Source organism: Nuphar pumila, chromosome 6 (assembly GCF_984573655.1).
Source record: "Nuphar pumila chromosome 6, dmNupPumi1.hap1.1, whole genome shotgun sequence".
In the NCBI taxonomy this organism is placed as follows: Eukaryota; Viridiplantae; Streptophyta; class Magnoliopsida; order Nymphaeales; family Nymphaeaceae; genus Nuphar; species Nuphar pumila.
Genome location: NC_143254.1, coordinates 27,887,671 through 27,904,734, shown reverse-complemented (window position 1 = coordinate 27,904,734; position 17,064 = coordinate 27,887,671). Strand labels below are relative to the sequence as shown.

Below are 17,064 nucleotides of genomic sequence, written 5' to 3'. Positions count from 1 at the left end.
TTTAGCATCACTCGCCTGTCTGCCATTAGAAGCACCACTTTCTAGTTGATCCCCAGTAAATAGGGTAGGTTCACTCCAAAGACATGCTCTTGATGGGTTTGTCTTGGGCAACACATGTTGCAATGGAACATCAACAACCGCTTAATAACGGTTATCCAACTTAGGCGCTACTCACAGGTACGCACCAGTGAAAACACCACTTCCTGTCCGACTTGCATGGGTTTCATGTAAGGCTAAGCATGTTGCTCCTTCCGAGCTGCATCGGTTTCATCTGTCTGAAACCATCATTTGCCCAGAATCATTCTAAGAGCCACTTAAATATGGTCTGATCTCTTGGACCCATTTCAGGGCCTCACTTACAAGGGCATGGAGTAGACAGCTAGCTGGGGGAGAACAAGCCATATGACCCAACGAGTGTCATCAGAATGGGATCCAAACATTAGTAATCTCACAAGCAAGCTGATCGTGCAAATCATGAAGCGCTGACCCACATTCAGATACTCTGGAGTACTCCTGATCAATCACATGGCAGCATTGCATGGACACTACAACAATTTAATGCAGGCGGCGCTGCTTGTTGTGAGATATAATAGATCATTGGATCCTGAAGCTTATCTTGAATACACTGTGAATCCGCAACTGGTGTATCAGATAGAATCTATATCCATGTATAAGAGCTGTGCAGCAATATATTTCAGAGGATTGACAAAGTTATATCAGAAACTGTCTGCATTTCACAAAATCTAACTTTTGCCACCCTTAATCCGATAACATTGCTTTACAGCCTGCAGCAACTGGACAAAACATTGATTGCTCACCTCCAATAATGAATAGCAGAGACTGGAGTAGGGTTTGTGAATTATTACTCCAACACCGAGCCAGTCATCGAATTGTAAAGGTTAGCTTTACAAACTTGGAAAGGAATCAGCTAACAGCATATCAGCAGCGATATAAATTGTTCACTCCATAGCTCCATATGGAAGAAGTGCAGCAGCTACTAGCCGCCCTTCTTCATTCAATATATTGTATGTGGATGCAGCGTTTCTCTATCCAAATGGCATAGAAAATGAAAATCAAATTTTAACATGACATCAAAAGATTAATTTATTCAAAGGCTGGACAGAAAAGTTTCCAAGGGACAAAGAAGCCTGCAGAGCACATACCGAGTCTACAGCTTCTAATTTCATGCCATGTGATCGAATGAATTGTCGCAGTTCTGGACCAACTTGCTGAATATGCCCTCCACAGCCCAGAATCAGAATATCTGAATATATTAACGATAAAGAAGCTGGTCAGAGAATAAAGCAAGAACTTTTAAAAAATATATTATTGAACAAAACATGCGTTCAAAGAATCCAAGAATTACGCATACTTCAGAAGGTAAGCCTATCATGAGCTGCATCACTAGATATTCTTTTTGTGACTTCTTTCACGTCTACTTCCAAAATCATAGCCAGTGGGTGTAAGAGTAGCCAGATTGTTTAAACAATTCACAAGGCTGTCAAGGGTTAACTTCACCCAAGAATTAGAAGATTTAATACAATAATTTCTTGTGGAAATTCACTATAAGATGGCAAACAGGCCTGGTTCAAGCCAAAAGAATAAAGGAAAAGCACTGGACTAATATTTAGACAAATAACTGCTGAAATTAGCCATACCGAGTATGATGTCGACAACCAATAGGCTGATGTCAACAGACCAAGGATCAGTATGTCAACGAATGTGACAGGCAATATAAAACAGAACAGAAGAAGACATAAAATGGATTATATACAGAAAGTCTTAACAATATCAACTGGAGGTCATTGAAGTCAGCACACTAACCAAGATGCTATGGCTGAACATTAATGGCTGACATCTGGGATATGATGCCATCGAAAACAAAAACCCTGGGTAGGATTTTGGCAGAAAAACAAGTATGAAGCTACAGCAGATTCACGTCTTGAAAACTATTATGAAAGGTGTAGTACCCAAGCTGAATAGGACAAAGAATAATGGCTGGCATCATTTCATATGATGATGTCAGCAACCTAAACAATGAATTTCAGATCTGGTTGTAAGCTGCAGCAAACCAGATGTGAAACAAAATAGAATGATGAATTAACTTCTGATTATCAACAATGATAGATCAGTAAATTCCGAAATAGAACATGGGATGAACAAGATAACTGATATAGGTGACAAGAAAAAGAGGCACAGATCTGGCTATCAGTATACTAGTAAAAAAGTCTATTTGTCTATGTATTCTTTACTTGTATTTGTTATTTTGTATTTCGGGTCTAGATAATATATCAGACCCGACCCATATTGTAAACGAAGGATATATATATACATGTTTTAGGTCATGATTTCATGATTGGAAATCGTGACAGCTGCAGCTCCTTTCTCTTTCATCTCTCTTTCACATGTGAGAGATCCTAGTGAAATCTAACATGGTATCAGAGTTCTTTGATAGTTCGAATGAAGAATGTCATTCGGACTGTGTGCAACACGAAGAAGAGAGTCCCAAGATCGTTGGTACATCGGAATCGCAGAACTGTGAAGCAGCACCACCATTGCAATCGGGAAGGTATAAGGGCATTTTCTACACTAGACAGAGAACGGCTGCTTCAGGACTCCTAAATCGGGCTCAAGAGGCTGCACCTACCTCCTCACACACCCTTGACGTCAGGAGATCCAGTCGCATGCGGCATCCTATTGATAGGTGGGTCAACTACAACAATTTCTTCATAGATTTTCAACTCTTTTTTACTGCTCTCAACAAGAAAGATGAACCTATTATGTACTACCAGGCAGCCACTTCTAAGAAATGGGTAGAAGTCATGAATGATGAGATGCAAGCCTTGCATGAATGTGGAACCTGAGAAATTGTTCTCAGATCGCCTGACAGAAATGTGGTAGGATGCAAATGGGTCTACAAAATAAAATACAAACCAGATGGGACCATTGAACGATACAAGGCAAGACTCGTGACAAAGGGTTTCACACAAGAAGCAGGACAAGACTATGATGAAACTTTTAGTCCAATGATGAGAATGGGAACACTGCCGGGTGGGGGTAGGCCTGTGACAGCCAGCATAAAAACTTAGTCATACCCTATGAATATGAACCAATATGAGAATTTCGTTGGGGCGTTCCCTACTGAGCGACGCGTTGTACTCTATAGGCCCGGAGGCAGTGATAAATGGGCAAGGGTTGCTAGGTCGTCGCCCAGAAGCGACGCGTCACACCGGCGCCCGGGTGTGGTGTCAAATAGGCAAGGGTTCCATCACTTTGTTGGACGGGTGGGGGTAAAGAAGTTAGTCCAAGACCATAAAATTAGGTTAGCCACTTGGAACATAGGGTCTTTAACTGGTAAGTTGGTAGAGTTAGTAGATGTTATGTGTAGGAGAAAGATTGATATTTTATGTCTACAAGAGACCAAATGGGTAGGTGAGAAAGCAAAAGTGATAGAACCTTGGGGATATAAGATTTGGTATACAGGAATAAATAGGAATAGGAATGGAGTAGGGATTGTTATGAGTCGTGAGTTTATAGATAATGTAGTTGAGGTCCGTAGGAAGGGTGATAAGATTTTACTTATTAAATTAGTACTAGGTACGGATACTATTCATATTATTAGTGTTTATGCACCTCAAGTAGGTTTAGATGATTCCATTAAGCGTCAATTTTAAGAAGATTTAGATGGAGTAGTACAAGGGATAGCTTATGAAGAAAGGCTTTTCATCGGCGATGACCTTAATGGGCATGTAGGCATTAGTAGGGATGGATTTGAGAGTATCCATGGAGGTTATGGTATAGGAGAAAGAAACGAAAGTGGAGTCCTATGATATGATCTTAGCAAACACTTGGTTTAGGAAGAGGGAGTCTCACCTAGTAACATTTAAAAGTGGGGTTAATACGAGCCAGATAGATTTTTTCCTACTTAGAAAGAGAGATAGGGGTTGTTGCATCGATTGTAAGGTTATACCTGGAGAAAGTGTAGCTACACAACATAGAGTCTTAATTTTAGATCTTAGAATTAGACAATGCCGCAAAAGGGATAGACATATGATAGATCCTAGAATTAAGTGGTGGGCACTGAAAGGAGCTAAACAAGGAATGTTTGTAGAGCAGGTAGTTAAGGAAGTTGATTGGTGTCTCGAGGAGGATTCAGAATCAATGTGGAATAAGATAGCGGGTGGCATGAGAAAGGTGGCTAAGGAGGTATTAGGTGAGTCTAAAGGCGGTGCACCGCTAGGTAAGGATACATCGTGGTGGAACGAGGATGTCAAATTAGCTATTAAGGTTAAAAGAGAGTGTTATAGAAATCTTAGTAAGAGTCGTGATAATGAGAATTTGGAGAAGTATATGATAGCAAAGAAGGAAGCGAAAAAAGTAGTTCGGAACGCGAGGGATAAGGTATATAAAGAGGTTTATGATAAGTTGGATACCAAAGAGGGCGAGAAAGATATTTATAGGCTTGCAAAGATGAGAGATGGGAAATCGAGAGATCTGGGTATGGTTAGATGTATCAAAGATGAAACGCAAAGGGTTTTAGTCAAAGATGAGGAGATTAAGGAGAGATGGAAAGATTATTTTGATAAGCTATTTAATGAAAGGCATGCTCAGGATCTTGGAGACTTGTCTATTCCTTTTCATGAGATGAATCGTGACTTCATGCGCAAGATTCAAAAGAAAGAAATTGCAGAGGCTTTGAAGGAAATGAAATCAAGAAGGGTAGTTGGCCCAGATGGTATACCTATCGAGGCTTGAAAATGCTTGGGAGAGAAAGGTTTAGAATGGTTGACAAATCTTTTTAACAAGATTTGGAGGACAAATAAGATGCCTAATGAGTGGAGGAAGAGTACTTTGGTGCCTCTATATAAGAATAAAGGTGATATACAAGATTGCACAAACTATCGTGGTATAAAACTCATGAGTCATACTATGAAACTTTTGGAGAGGGTGCATGAGTCTAGGTTGAGGAAGGTTGTCATGATATCGGAGAATCAATTTGGTTTTATGCCTGGAAGATCAACTATGGAAGCTATACATCTTCTTAGACAACTTATTGAGAGAAATAGAGAGAGGAACAAAGATTTGCATATGGTTTTTATTGATTTGAAGAAGGCATACGATAGAGTACCTAGGGACGTTCTCTGGTGGACAATGATGAAGAAAGGTGTTTCTCTTAAGTACATTAGTATAATTAAAGATATGTATGAAGGAGTAATAACCAATGTCCGCACTTGTGGAGGGGTAACAACTAATTTTCCTATAACGGTTGGGTTACATCAAGGATCTGCTTTAAGCCCTTTCCTATTTGCTATAGTGATGGATGAGCTTACAAAATCAATTCAAGAAAATGTGCCGTGGTGTATGTTGTTTGCTGATGATATTGTTTTGATTGATGAGTCTAGAGCTGGGGTTAATGCTAAGTTAGAATTATGGAGACAAACATTGGAAGCAAGAGGTTTTAAGTTGAGTAAGAGTAAGACAGAATACATGGAATGTCGGTTTAGTAAGCAACGAAGTAGTGATGGGAGTGTAGTGAAGCTTGGTGAGCAAGAAATACCGGTGGATGATTGTTTCAAATATTTGGGATCTATCATTCAAAAGTATGGAGAAATTGATGGAGATGTAAATCATAGGATAAAAGTTGGGTGAATGAAATGGAAAAGTGCAACTGGAGTGTTGTGCGATCGTAGAATGCCATTGCGGTTGAAGGGAAAGTTTTATAGGACGACTATTAGGCCCGCTTTACTATATGGTACGGAATGTTGGGCTGCCAAGAGACATCATATTCAAAAAATGAGTGTAGCTGAGATGTGTATGCTGAGATGGATGTGTGGAAATACAATAAAAGATAAGATTCGGAACGAGAAGATACGTAAGAAGGTAGGCGTTGCACCCATTGAAAATAAGATGAGAGAGAATCGTTTACGGTGGTTTGGACATATTCGGCGAAGGCCTAATGATGCTCCAGTTAGAAGGATGGAGAAATGGGAAAATATATTAGTTAAAAGAGGTAGGGGTAGGCCTAGGAAGACATGGATAGAGGTGATAGGAAAGGATATGAATGCTTTGAACCTCACCGAGGACATGGCATTGGATAGAAATGATTGGAGGAGAAGGATTCATGTGAAAGACCCAAAATGATTTTCTTTTTTGGTTCATATCGCCGACCCCAATTGTTTTGGGATGAAGGCGTAGTTGTTGTTTGTTTGTTTGTTTGTTTGTTTGTTTGTTTGATGAGAATGGGAACGATTCGAATCATTCTTTCCTTAGTTGTTCAACATGGATGGACACTGAGTCAGCTTGATGTTAAGAATGCATTTTTGCATGGAGATTTGAAGGAGGAAGTTTACATAGAACAACCACCTGGATACTATGAGGAAGATTATAAGACAAATGTATGCAAACTAAAAAGGGCTATCTATGACCTAAAGCAAGCATCTCGCTCTTGGTTTGATAGCTTCTCTCTTGAAATTCAGAAGCATGACTTTGCTCACTCCCTACTAGATCACTCATTGTTCATCTTTAGAAGGCAAAATGTGATCACCTTATTGCTAATTTATGTTGATGATATTGTTATCACAGGAAACTCTGAGAATCATATCAAAGAAGTAAAGAAACTACAGAGTCAGATTCAAAATGAAAGACCTTGGTGCCCTGCGTTATTTTCTTGGAGTTGAAGTTGATAGCCTAGCTGATGGGTTGACTTTCACCCAACACAAGTATACGATGGATGTTTTAACCAAAGCATGTATGAAGGATTGTAAACATCTAGGGACTCCAAGTATTCTTCAACAAAAACTGAGCGCTCATGATGGAAACTTGTGTGAGGATCCCACCAGGTACCACAGTCTAATAGGGATGTTACAGTATCTCTCATTCACTCGACCTGATATTGTTTATTCAGTCAATCAGGTGTCCCAGTTCATGCATGAATCGCGTACTAGGCATATGGAGGTTGTTAAAAGGATACTCAGATATCTGAAAGGAACAGTTGGGGATGAATTGATACATTCTCCAAAACCATCTAGCAAGGACATACGCGAGATTATTGTATATTGTGATGCAGACTGGGCAGGAGATCCAGATGAACGAAGGTCTACATCAGGATATTGCATCTTCATTGGAAGAAACTTAGTATCCTAGAGCAGTAGAAAACAAAAGGCCATTGCCAGATCAAGTACTGAAGCTGAGTACAGATCTATGGTTGTCGCTACTGCTGAAGTCACATGGGTCAAGCATTTGCTAACTGAAGTGGGAGAAGTGATATATCGGTATGTCTTGCTGTGCGACAATCAAAGTGCTCTCAATGTGTCATTCAATCTGGTTCATCACAGTCGTGCCAAGCACATTGAGATAGATCAACATTTTGTGAGATAAAAGGTTGAAGAAAAGGAGATCGAGCCCGAATTTGTTAACATTGAAAGACAAGTTGCAGACATATTCACAAAAGGCTTGACCAAGGATCGTTTTTGGACACTTAAAGGCAAGTTGTTCATGGTTCAACACCATGATCAACTTGAGGGGGGGGGTGAAAAAGTCTATTTGTCTATGTATTCTTTACTTGTATTTGTTATTTTGTATTCTGGGTCTGGATAATATATCGGACCCGACCCATACTGTAAACGAAGGATATATATATACATATTTTAGGTCACGATTTCATGATTGGAAATTGTGATAGCTCCAGCTCCTTTTTCTTTCATCTCTCTTTCACGTATGACAAATCCTAGTGAAATCTAACAACTTGATCGGACCTGGATAATCAAAAGTGACAGGTTTGTTTATCAAATATGGTAATTTTGATCTATCAAAAGAGAAAAACGAAAACAAATATGAAAAGAGTAGATAAAGAGATGATTGAATGCAAAGATTAAGAATGAAGATACTATGAAAGAGAAGAGGAGAAGAGCAAGGAATAGGAGGAAGTGCCTGAAGACACAGTATGTTCAAGAACAAACTGACAAACAGCACAATAAACCAGATCAGTTTTGCTGCTGATATGAAATTCTGGCATCAAAATACCAAGAGGAAGATAGAGAATACAACTGCAACCATGATCCATGACTCACTCTCATCTTAGGGGCAAAACTTGTATGCTTATGTTTATAAATAAGAAACCCTATCAGGGTATATTACAAATTACATTAAACAACAAAAATGTAACAAAACAACCATCACTAAATCTTATAGGATATCCCATATATTAGAGATAAATTACAAAGATGCCCTTGATGAAAATTTCTAATTTAAATGATGACAGTACACCGAGTGGATCACATAAATACTCCATAACATGCGGGAATGCAGGTCATTCTCTGATGGACTTCACAAGATAGGTGCCATTGTGCCTTCAAATTTGATGGAAGAGTCAAAAGTTTAAGTATGATCAATTAGGTGAAACCCCCAATAGCTTAGCAAATAGCATTATAAAACAGACTTAAAAATCAGCAGAAACATAAATTGACTTACATGGGAATTTGAAAGCATGAGTACAACAAAAAAGAGTGTGAGTTTGGTGCAGACAATATCATGGAAAATCATTGTCATAATAGTAATAACAAATGGAATGAGAAAAGCAGACTGGTCATATTTTTAATCCAAGTGGATCCAAAAATAAGCTGAACTATTTGGATTTTGGAGTAAGAATCTGTGATTTTTGGAGGAGCAAATTGACATATTGGCTAATATTTTAAGAATTCAATTGTGTTTTCATTGTTCATATATTTAGAGAGCTATATGCAGTGAATCAAAGGTTTGCCATCCTTTAGAACCCAATCTGAAGTAGTTTATTGGGCTATCAAAGCTGGTTAAACTTTGATTTACTATACAAGGTCGAGTGGGGGGAAGTAACAGATGAAATGAAGAGAAGCAGCCTGTGGTCATATTGAGATCCAAGTGGATCTATAAATAATCTGGAATATTTGGAGTAAGGAACAAAGGATTGTTTGAGGAAATGGCCATATTGCCTATTGATTGATTTGACTATTTTTGAATTGTTGAAATATTTTCAGAGCTATACTCAATGGATCAAAGGTTTGACACCATTTTCAACCAAATCCGAAGTAGTTAATGGGCTATCAAAGCCGACCAATCCTCAATTCATTATCTCTAGCAGGGAAGGGGAGGGGAAGAACTCCCAAGACAAAGATATGTTAACCTGGGATCTCTCTCTCTCTCTCTCTCTCTCTCTCTCTCTCTCTCTCTCTCTCTCTCTCTCTCTCTCTCTCTCTCTCTCTCTCTCTCTCTCTCTCTCTCAGAACCATCAGACACTAGTTCTCAAATTCTCACATATCTAAAATCTGGAATCCTAGGATTTCATTGAACCTCGAATTTTTATATTGAGGATCCAAAATTCGATGAGGAGATAAAAGATGGTTTATTATATCGAGGTGAACAATTGTATGTAATAATCTATGTCACAGGGATTCGGCTAACTAGGTGCCGCACCCGCGTCGCGATGCAACGCGGGTGCGGCACCTAGTGCTATCAACCCGACCCTGGGTGCGTGACTGCACCCAGGGTCATTTATGTAAAAAAAATGAAAAACACGTTGAGGGAGGCTCGCCTAAAGAAGAAAAGAAAAAGAAGAAGAAGAAGAAGACAACGAGGAAAGAGAGAGGCGAGAGGGAGCTCACTTGAAAGGGGGTCGGACGGTGCATCGCTAGCGCAGGAAGGACCGGCGTCGGGTGGCCGGAAAGCCAAGGCTCGCCGGATGTGGGGCTTGCCGACATCAGGTGGCCGAAAAACGAATGGGAGAGAGGGAGCCTGCGGCGAGGGGAGAAGGCAAGCAAGGAGAGAGAGTGAGCAGCGTGGGGGAGGGTTTCTCAAATGAGAAACCCTACCAACCCTACCCTGCATGCTTTTAATAAGCACAGGTTTGGATCCGGGTCGGATCCGAATCCGACCCAAGTCTGATTTTTTTTTTGCCGCACCCCCGCTCCCATGTTTTTTTAAAGTGCCGCATCCCCGCACTCGCACCCATGTGACATAGGTAATAATACTATTCAAGGGTGTATTGTATGATATACCAGATATGCATATGATACACGACACGGGTGTGTATCATATCCTCTACCTTAAAGATACGATACATATTGTAAGATACTCACACCATTGGATATATAGTTTGATTCAGAGTTGTCAGTCGAGGAAGCGGGAAGCGGGAAGCGGGAGCGGGAAGCGAGGCACTTTCAGAATTTTAGGAAGCGGGAAGCATGGGACGACTTATAAGTGAATCAAGAATCGTCTCGGAAATGACCTAGGAAGCGAAAAAAGAGAAAAAAAATAAAAATAAAAATACAAAAAAAATAGAAAAAAAGGGAAAAGAGAGGGGGAAGCGAGCTTCCCAAAAGTGGGAAGTGTGTTTCCCATTTTCGGAAGCGCAACGTTTTGCGCTTCGAGGAAGCGCACTTCCCCAGTGCCTTTGGCGTTTCCGGTAACTCTGGTTTGATTTGACTGTATCATATCTCCTTGTCTAAACAGAATCTGAAATTGATTGCAAGGCAAAAATTGATGTGCTCGATAAGCCATCAATAAAAGATGCAAGTGAATAAACAAACATTAAATACATTCTCAAATGAATGAAAGAGAAAATATTAGCAATTGAGCACTCACCTGGTGATGGTCGCAAAATTTGGAATACTGATAAGCTGCAAATTCAGGCATAAAAACTAAATGTTATTATATTGAGACTCTGCAGTAGTTCTTACAGCATTTACCATTATCAACAGAGAAAAATATAATACGCTGTGTCTGGTATATTTATCTAATAAAAACTTCAAATGAAAAGACAGAAGAAAACAGAAACTATGAACTAAAGAATCCATACTCTCCATAACACAAATACAGCTACTCTCAGTTAATGTATACAAATATAAAGGGCTTTCACAAGCTACTGACCACTTTACGGAAGTCAAAATTACACATATAACATTACATGTGAACAAGGTGGAAAATCTGATATTGTGGAACCCGGATGGTAGCCATATATCAAGCAACATTGATTCAGTGAAATGGATCTGAATTAAGCGGCAAGTTCATGTACCTTTCAGGAGTAACTTCCGACCATCTTTTTGGACTCCACGACAAAATCAAGCTGCCCATACAGAGCACGCTTCCTTCATACTCAACACCGTTGACAATAAATCCTGTATTAGTAAACCTGGAGAAAGAAGTTGATTGGAGCAGGATTACCAGAAAGCCAAAAATATCAAATATCAAGAACTAGAGAGAAAAGCCCCTAGATGGTATTACATTAACAGAAAAAACCGTGAAGAAAGTACCATGCTATTTCAGCATATGGCTATAGGGCAATAGTCGCCATCAAAACAATCATTAATGTAATCTCTATCTGTTTTGCAGCAATTACGCTCTAAACAATTCTGACCAACATATTCATTCATACCCAGAAGCCAGAAAATGATGTCTTTTCTCATCAAATGGGTTCACCAACATATTCGTAAGAACGGGATAAACTGGAAAATCGCATCGCGGAGCAAAATGCAATATCCCAGTTTATCCCGCACTCCTGGATAAGTGAATACGCCCAACACCCCCTCACTTGAAACGATGGTATCTCGAAATGACACCTATAATGTAGAAATCCATCTTAATCCTAAAATTCACCACAATTTCCTACGAAGACAAAATGAAAAGGATGGCAATTGCAGATTCAAGAGTTACATATCCCACTGTCTAATGTTCATTGAAAACAAAATAAAAAAGAGAAAAAACCCATGAATTAACAAACAAGAAAAGAAATTAAACCCCCAAAAAAATACCGACGAAGGAAAGAAAATGGGGCTAATTTGAGAGAGAGAGATAGAGAGATTACCCTTCGAACCGTAGCTGATCCTCAGAGACGCGATCGATGAGATTAATCTGATCATAGAGAGAAAATGCACGCCTACGCTCACAATTACAAATAATAATCATGCAAATGAACCAAAAAAGGAAAATTTCCATAATCACCACAACGGTAAAGATTTGAGAAAACCTTTTCTTTATCACCAAGAAGAGAAAAAGAGAACTTGGAAAAGATTTGCACCTAGATAGTGTTAATTTGATGCTACATTGGGAGAAGAAAACAAAAAAAAAACTCAATCGAGAACAAAGAAGAAATAATTCAGAGAGAGAGAAGAGTACCGAAGGGAAGGAAGGGAGGACGGCTTGACGGGTTTGGGGGATGGATTACGAAGGCTCCTCAAGAGGCTCGGGAATGCAGCCATGGCCTTGTGCCTCGCGGCCATACCTCTCTCTCTCTCTCTCTCTCTCTCTCTCTCTCTCTCTCTCTCTGGAATTAGATTTTGATTCTGGTTAAAAGCAGGGTCCGGACCAGGCTTACCAAGACTGGGCAAGATTCAGTTGGGTTAGACTTGGCGTGGTCTGGCAAAACTGGGTAATAGTGGTGCAAAGGAGTCTTAGCGATTCTATTGTTCAACTTGGCAGCCGAGAGACTTAGACCGGATGGATTAATGACAATGGAAAGTTGAAACTCACCACGACCTGGTTTGATTCTGATGGGCTGATCCGACTCTGTTACGTACTGGACTGACCCTACCCTTCAATCGACAGTTGCCCACTGCCCAGGCGGGTTGGTGTTGAATCCCATGAAACTAAGGCTCTGTTTGGGAGCCTGGGAGTGTCCGGATCAGGTGTAATCACATGGCACAAAATTTGTGCATTAAGCACCTGATTGCCCTCCATCAGGCCTTGGGCCTCACAACTGACAGGCTTGTCCGCAAGATTGAGGGTGATCAGGTGCTTAATGCACAAATATTTATGCAATACATATTGCACCTGATCTTTGGCCGAGTTGGGAGGGATATAGGGATGGAGATGATGGATCTGACCATCAGAGGAGATGGGAGCAGAGTTCACAACAGCATCCTTTGCTGAATAAAAAAATTAACAAGCCAAGCTTGTCCCAACTCTACTCTGATCTCCTCTGCGATTTCCCTCCCCTTCCAACCTTAGTGACAAAAAGGACAAAATCGCGTGAAAGAATGTGTCTACTGCGATCTCCCCTCCCTTCCAACTACACTATGTTTGCATGCCAAAGAAAAGGGCTCCATGCAGCCTTTTCCACGACATCTTTTCCACGTTTGCTTGTCATGGAAAAGTCCCCTTTTCTGCAGAAATGCATAGACGGGCGTGCGTTTCTGCGGGGCCCAAAATGCCGAAACAAATATGGGATGGTGGATTTGCACGAGTGTGCCAAAATGCTGGACCTCATTTTCCGCGGAAAACGTTCCTGGGGGGGGGGGGGGGGGGGGGGGGGTCTGATTCTGTTTCTGCAGAAGAGGAAACCGCATAAGAGGTGCCACGGCTTCTTCTTCCATGACATGCAAATGCGCCCTAAAAAGGAGGAGGAGCTCCCATTGATGAAAAATGGGCCTCTTTCCTTGCCCAAAGAAATTATCATATTTCAACGGGAGCTTGTGGAGCCTGCAAAAAATGCATGGGGCCCGCGCATTTCTGCAGAAACCCCTTATTTTTCATGGCACACGAACGAAAAACTTTCTTTTGTAAAATTTCTCGTATCAAAAACTCTCAGAGGCAAAACTTTATTTTCCTATGAGAGTTTCTATCTCTTCCAAACGTGCCCTAAATCAATCGGCTGAGACAAGAGTGGATTTCAGAAATCCTTGTCTCCACTTCCGACACTGGACAAACAGAGACTTAGCACATAAGTCAGCTTGGGTCAGATTCGAATCAAGTTTCACGACTCATATTGAATTGGATTTCAAATTAGCCCAGACCTTAACTGAGGCGAATGCGGTCAGGAAACATTCAAGCGCTGATTTTTTGTAATCTTAGCGTTTGGTACACTTTTGTTTGAGACCTATATGAGTACTTAGTTTTGAGATAGAGCCAGGAGAACGAGACGAGCTGCTCATGGCTTGGTTGTGGTCTGCTCGTAAAGAGCTTGTTTGAACTCATGAAATAGGTTCAGCAAGCCCAATATGAACAACGGGCATTTGGCTCGGTTCTTACTCGGATAAGCTTGTTAATTAATAATAAATATATTTTATGTTTGTTTTATATCATACAATGTAGATGGTTGAAGTGTTTGGCTTGCAAACAATAACTTTCAGGTTCAAATCTTATTGCTTAGACTTTGAAACAATTTAGTTAGTTTGTAAATGAGCTAGTGTAAACTTGGCTCAGTAGGTTTAGAGTTTAAATTTTATTAATTTCAATTTTTATAAATGTATTTATTTTGTAAACAAGCCAGCTCGAGCTTGGTCTGTCTCACTACAAGAATGAGCCGAGCTTCAACACCCTTTGTTTGGTTTGTTCGGGTCGTTTACCAGACCTAGTTTCTAGATACATGACATGTTGGTTGCAAACGGGTTGTGTCAGGTTCAAGGTAGATCTAGTTGGATCAGGTGTATAATGTGAACTAAAAACAGTTAATAGGTTTGAGTCTATAAGCAGTTAAAGTTTGGAATAGCTCAAGTACGAACTGATCACTACAAGAAAAATGTTAATTAGCGACGGAAATTTGCGACAGATTTTTTCCGTCGCAAATTAGCGACAGATTAGCTAGAGAAAACTTTCTTAATGAATCCGTCGCTAAGTAGTGACGGATTAGCGATGAAAGTTGTTTCATCGCTAATTTGTCGCTAATTAGCGACGAATTAACGACAACAATTATTTCGTCGCTAATTCTCAATACAAGAAAAACATTTTAGCGAGGGATTTAGCAAGGGAATTTTTCCGTCGCTAATTTTCGATTTAAACCGAGCGCAAAATTTTCCCTCTCTCCCTGTTCGAAATTTAAACCGATCGCGCTCGATTTAAACCGAGCGACGTCGGAGAGTGCGTTGGAGAGCATGTACATGAGAGTGGAGGACGGCGACGCCGGAGGACAGTCGGCGATCGCTGGAGGACGTCGGCGCCGGTTCACGGAGGACGACAACGCCGATTCACGGAGGACGGCGACGCCGGAGGACAGCGACGCCGAAGGACGGTCGACAATCGCTGGATGATGTCGGTGCCGGTTCACGGAGGACAACAACGTCGGTTCACGGAGGACGGTGATGGCGGAGGACGGTCGGCGATCGCTGGAGGACGTCGGCGCCAGTTCACGGAGGACGATGACGTCGGTCCATGCATGGAGGATGACGGCGACGCCGGTTCACGAAAGATGACGGTGCCAGTTCATGGAGGACGGCGACGCCGGAGAGCACTGGTTCATGGAGGACGGCGACGCCGGTTCGCGATGAGGCAAAGCGATCGTTCTGTGCATGCAATGTCTGTCGGGTGCGGTATAAGTCCGGCTTAGTGCTGCCGGAATACCGCCCGACAAGGATCAATTTTTTTTTATTTTTTTTTTTTAAAATTTAGCAACAGATTAGCGACGGATAATGTCCGTCGCTAATCTATCGCAAATTAGCAACGGAATTAACGACAGATAATTTTTTCCGCTAATTAGCGAGCAAAAATTCGCGATGGCCTCTATCCATCGCTAATCCGTCGCTAAACAGTTTAGCGACGGCTTAGCGATGGATAGAGGCTGTCGCTAATCCAAGGTTTTCTTGTAGTGGATGTTTTAGTTTACGAAGGTTGAACCAGGCAAGGGTACTACATGAATTTAGAGGTTGCTTTTTTAAATAAAGCTATTGAAAATCAATCCGATTGGTAATAACAAATGCGCGATTTCAAGTCCTAGTCGATCGGTAACAACAAATGCACGATTCTGTTCTTTAGCAAGAAAAGACTGCCAGATGCAAAGTAATCTAAAAGATATCTAGTTTGAAGCTACATCATCTAAAACAGGAAAGCATTTTGATAATCACCACAGCCTTTTCCAATTCACTCTCTGTTGTTACCAGTGGCGGCACAAGCCGAACAACGTTTCCCTTTCCTGCAGTCAAAACGAGCAGCCCTGCATCTCGGCAAGCATCCACCAATGGAGCAGCAGGCACATCTCACTCGGTACCCACGAGGAGGCCAACACCACGAACTTCCTTCACATGTTTGTTCTTCCCCAGCTGCTGAACTTACAGATCTCTCAAGTACTTGCCTTTGCTACAGACGCTGGCAAGGAAACTGGGGTTTTGGGTTTTATTCAATACAGCGAGAGCAGCATGGCAAACGAGAGGCCCGCCAGCAAATGAACTGCCATGATCCCCAGGGTTGATTGCAGCTGCCACCCTCTCTGTGACCAAAACAGCACCGATAGGTAAGCCCCCAGCCAGAGGCTTTGCTAATGTCATGATTTCTGGCTTCACACCAAATGAATATGAAGAGAAACATGTGTTAGCAACTGGTGTTGATGAAGGTTGTCATTGGGTTTTGTGCAATCATGTACCATCTATTCTTCAATCTTGCAGATAGGAAACCTTCTTGGTTCATTTGTGTATGCCTTTTATTTTCTCATTTTTTGGGTTGCCTGGTGGCAAACACAAAGGTTTAGACATTGTCACACAATGTAGATTAGGAGACTTTTTTGGTTAAATATTTACATGATGATTTAAAGGAGTCCGCAGTTGGAGTTTGCGCCATACATTCTTCCTTTAAAGTTGGTCAGTGCTTTAATAATTTATGTATTATCATTTTCATTACAAGTAGTATTACAAGTGCCTTACTACTTGAGGTCCAAAGTGCGATAAAGACATTGGAGCCTCCTGACCAGGGCATCATAAACTTTCTGTATTGCCATGCCATCTCTTATCATTGGCCACCTTTTTTGTTCAATTTGATATGTTATATTTACTAAACCGGTGTTTTGAATGCAGGATGTGCATGAATCAGCAGATACAAAGCAAAGCACTGCTGACATGACTGCTTTTGTAAGCTTTCATTTGAGAACTTAAAGCTTTGCATGACAAAATGTGAGATGTACCTAAATAGAAAATGACAGACTCCGAATTGTTTCCAACTTTGTGCATTCTCTTCGTCACCCATCCTTCAAGCTTTCAATCTGACCAGCTTAGTCCTGGAATCGTATTTTTCATTTTTTGCTCAAGGTTTTTGGTGAAACGTACGTCACATGAATACTGTTGTGGATACGGGGATACAACCAATTTATGAAATTTAGAATATGACCACCGTATA

The 17,064-nt window shown here is 40.9% G+C and overlaps 1 protein-coding gene across 1 annotated transcript; it reads right to left on the bottom strand.

Annotated features, from left to right (window-relative positions):
- Nucleotides 1-714: 714 nt before the first annotated feature.
- On the bottom strand, nt 715-12,287 carry LOC149834481 (uncharacterized). The gene is made up of 6 exons (XM_090010145.1): nt 12,145-12,287; nt 11,834-11,905; nt 11,045-11,161; nt 10,615-10,649; nt 1,164-1,264; nt 715-1,046 (listed from the first exon to the last, which is right to left on the bottom strand). Exons 1-6 carry the CDS (start codon nt 12,246-12,248, stop codon nt 960-962), a joined length of 516 nt encoding a protein of 171 aa, XP_089866271.1. The 5' UTR covers nt 12,249-12,287; the 3' UTR covers nt 715-959.
- Nucleotides 12,288-17,064: the final 4,777 nt, after the last annotated feature.

Coding starts and splice junctions, on each gene's coding strand:
- LOC149834481 (XM_090010145.1), bottom strand. CDS start 12,248: ATGGCCGCGAGGCACAAGGCCATGGCTGCATTCCCGAGCCTCTTGAGG. Junction 10,650..11,044: donor TCGGAAGTTACTCCTGAAAG/GTACATGAACTT, acceptor CTGAATTTGCAG/CTTATCAGTATTCCAAATTT. Junction 1,265..10,614: donor AATTTTGCGACCATCACCAG/GTGAGTGCTCAA, acceptor TAATATATTCAG/ATATTCTGATTCTGGGCTGT.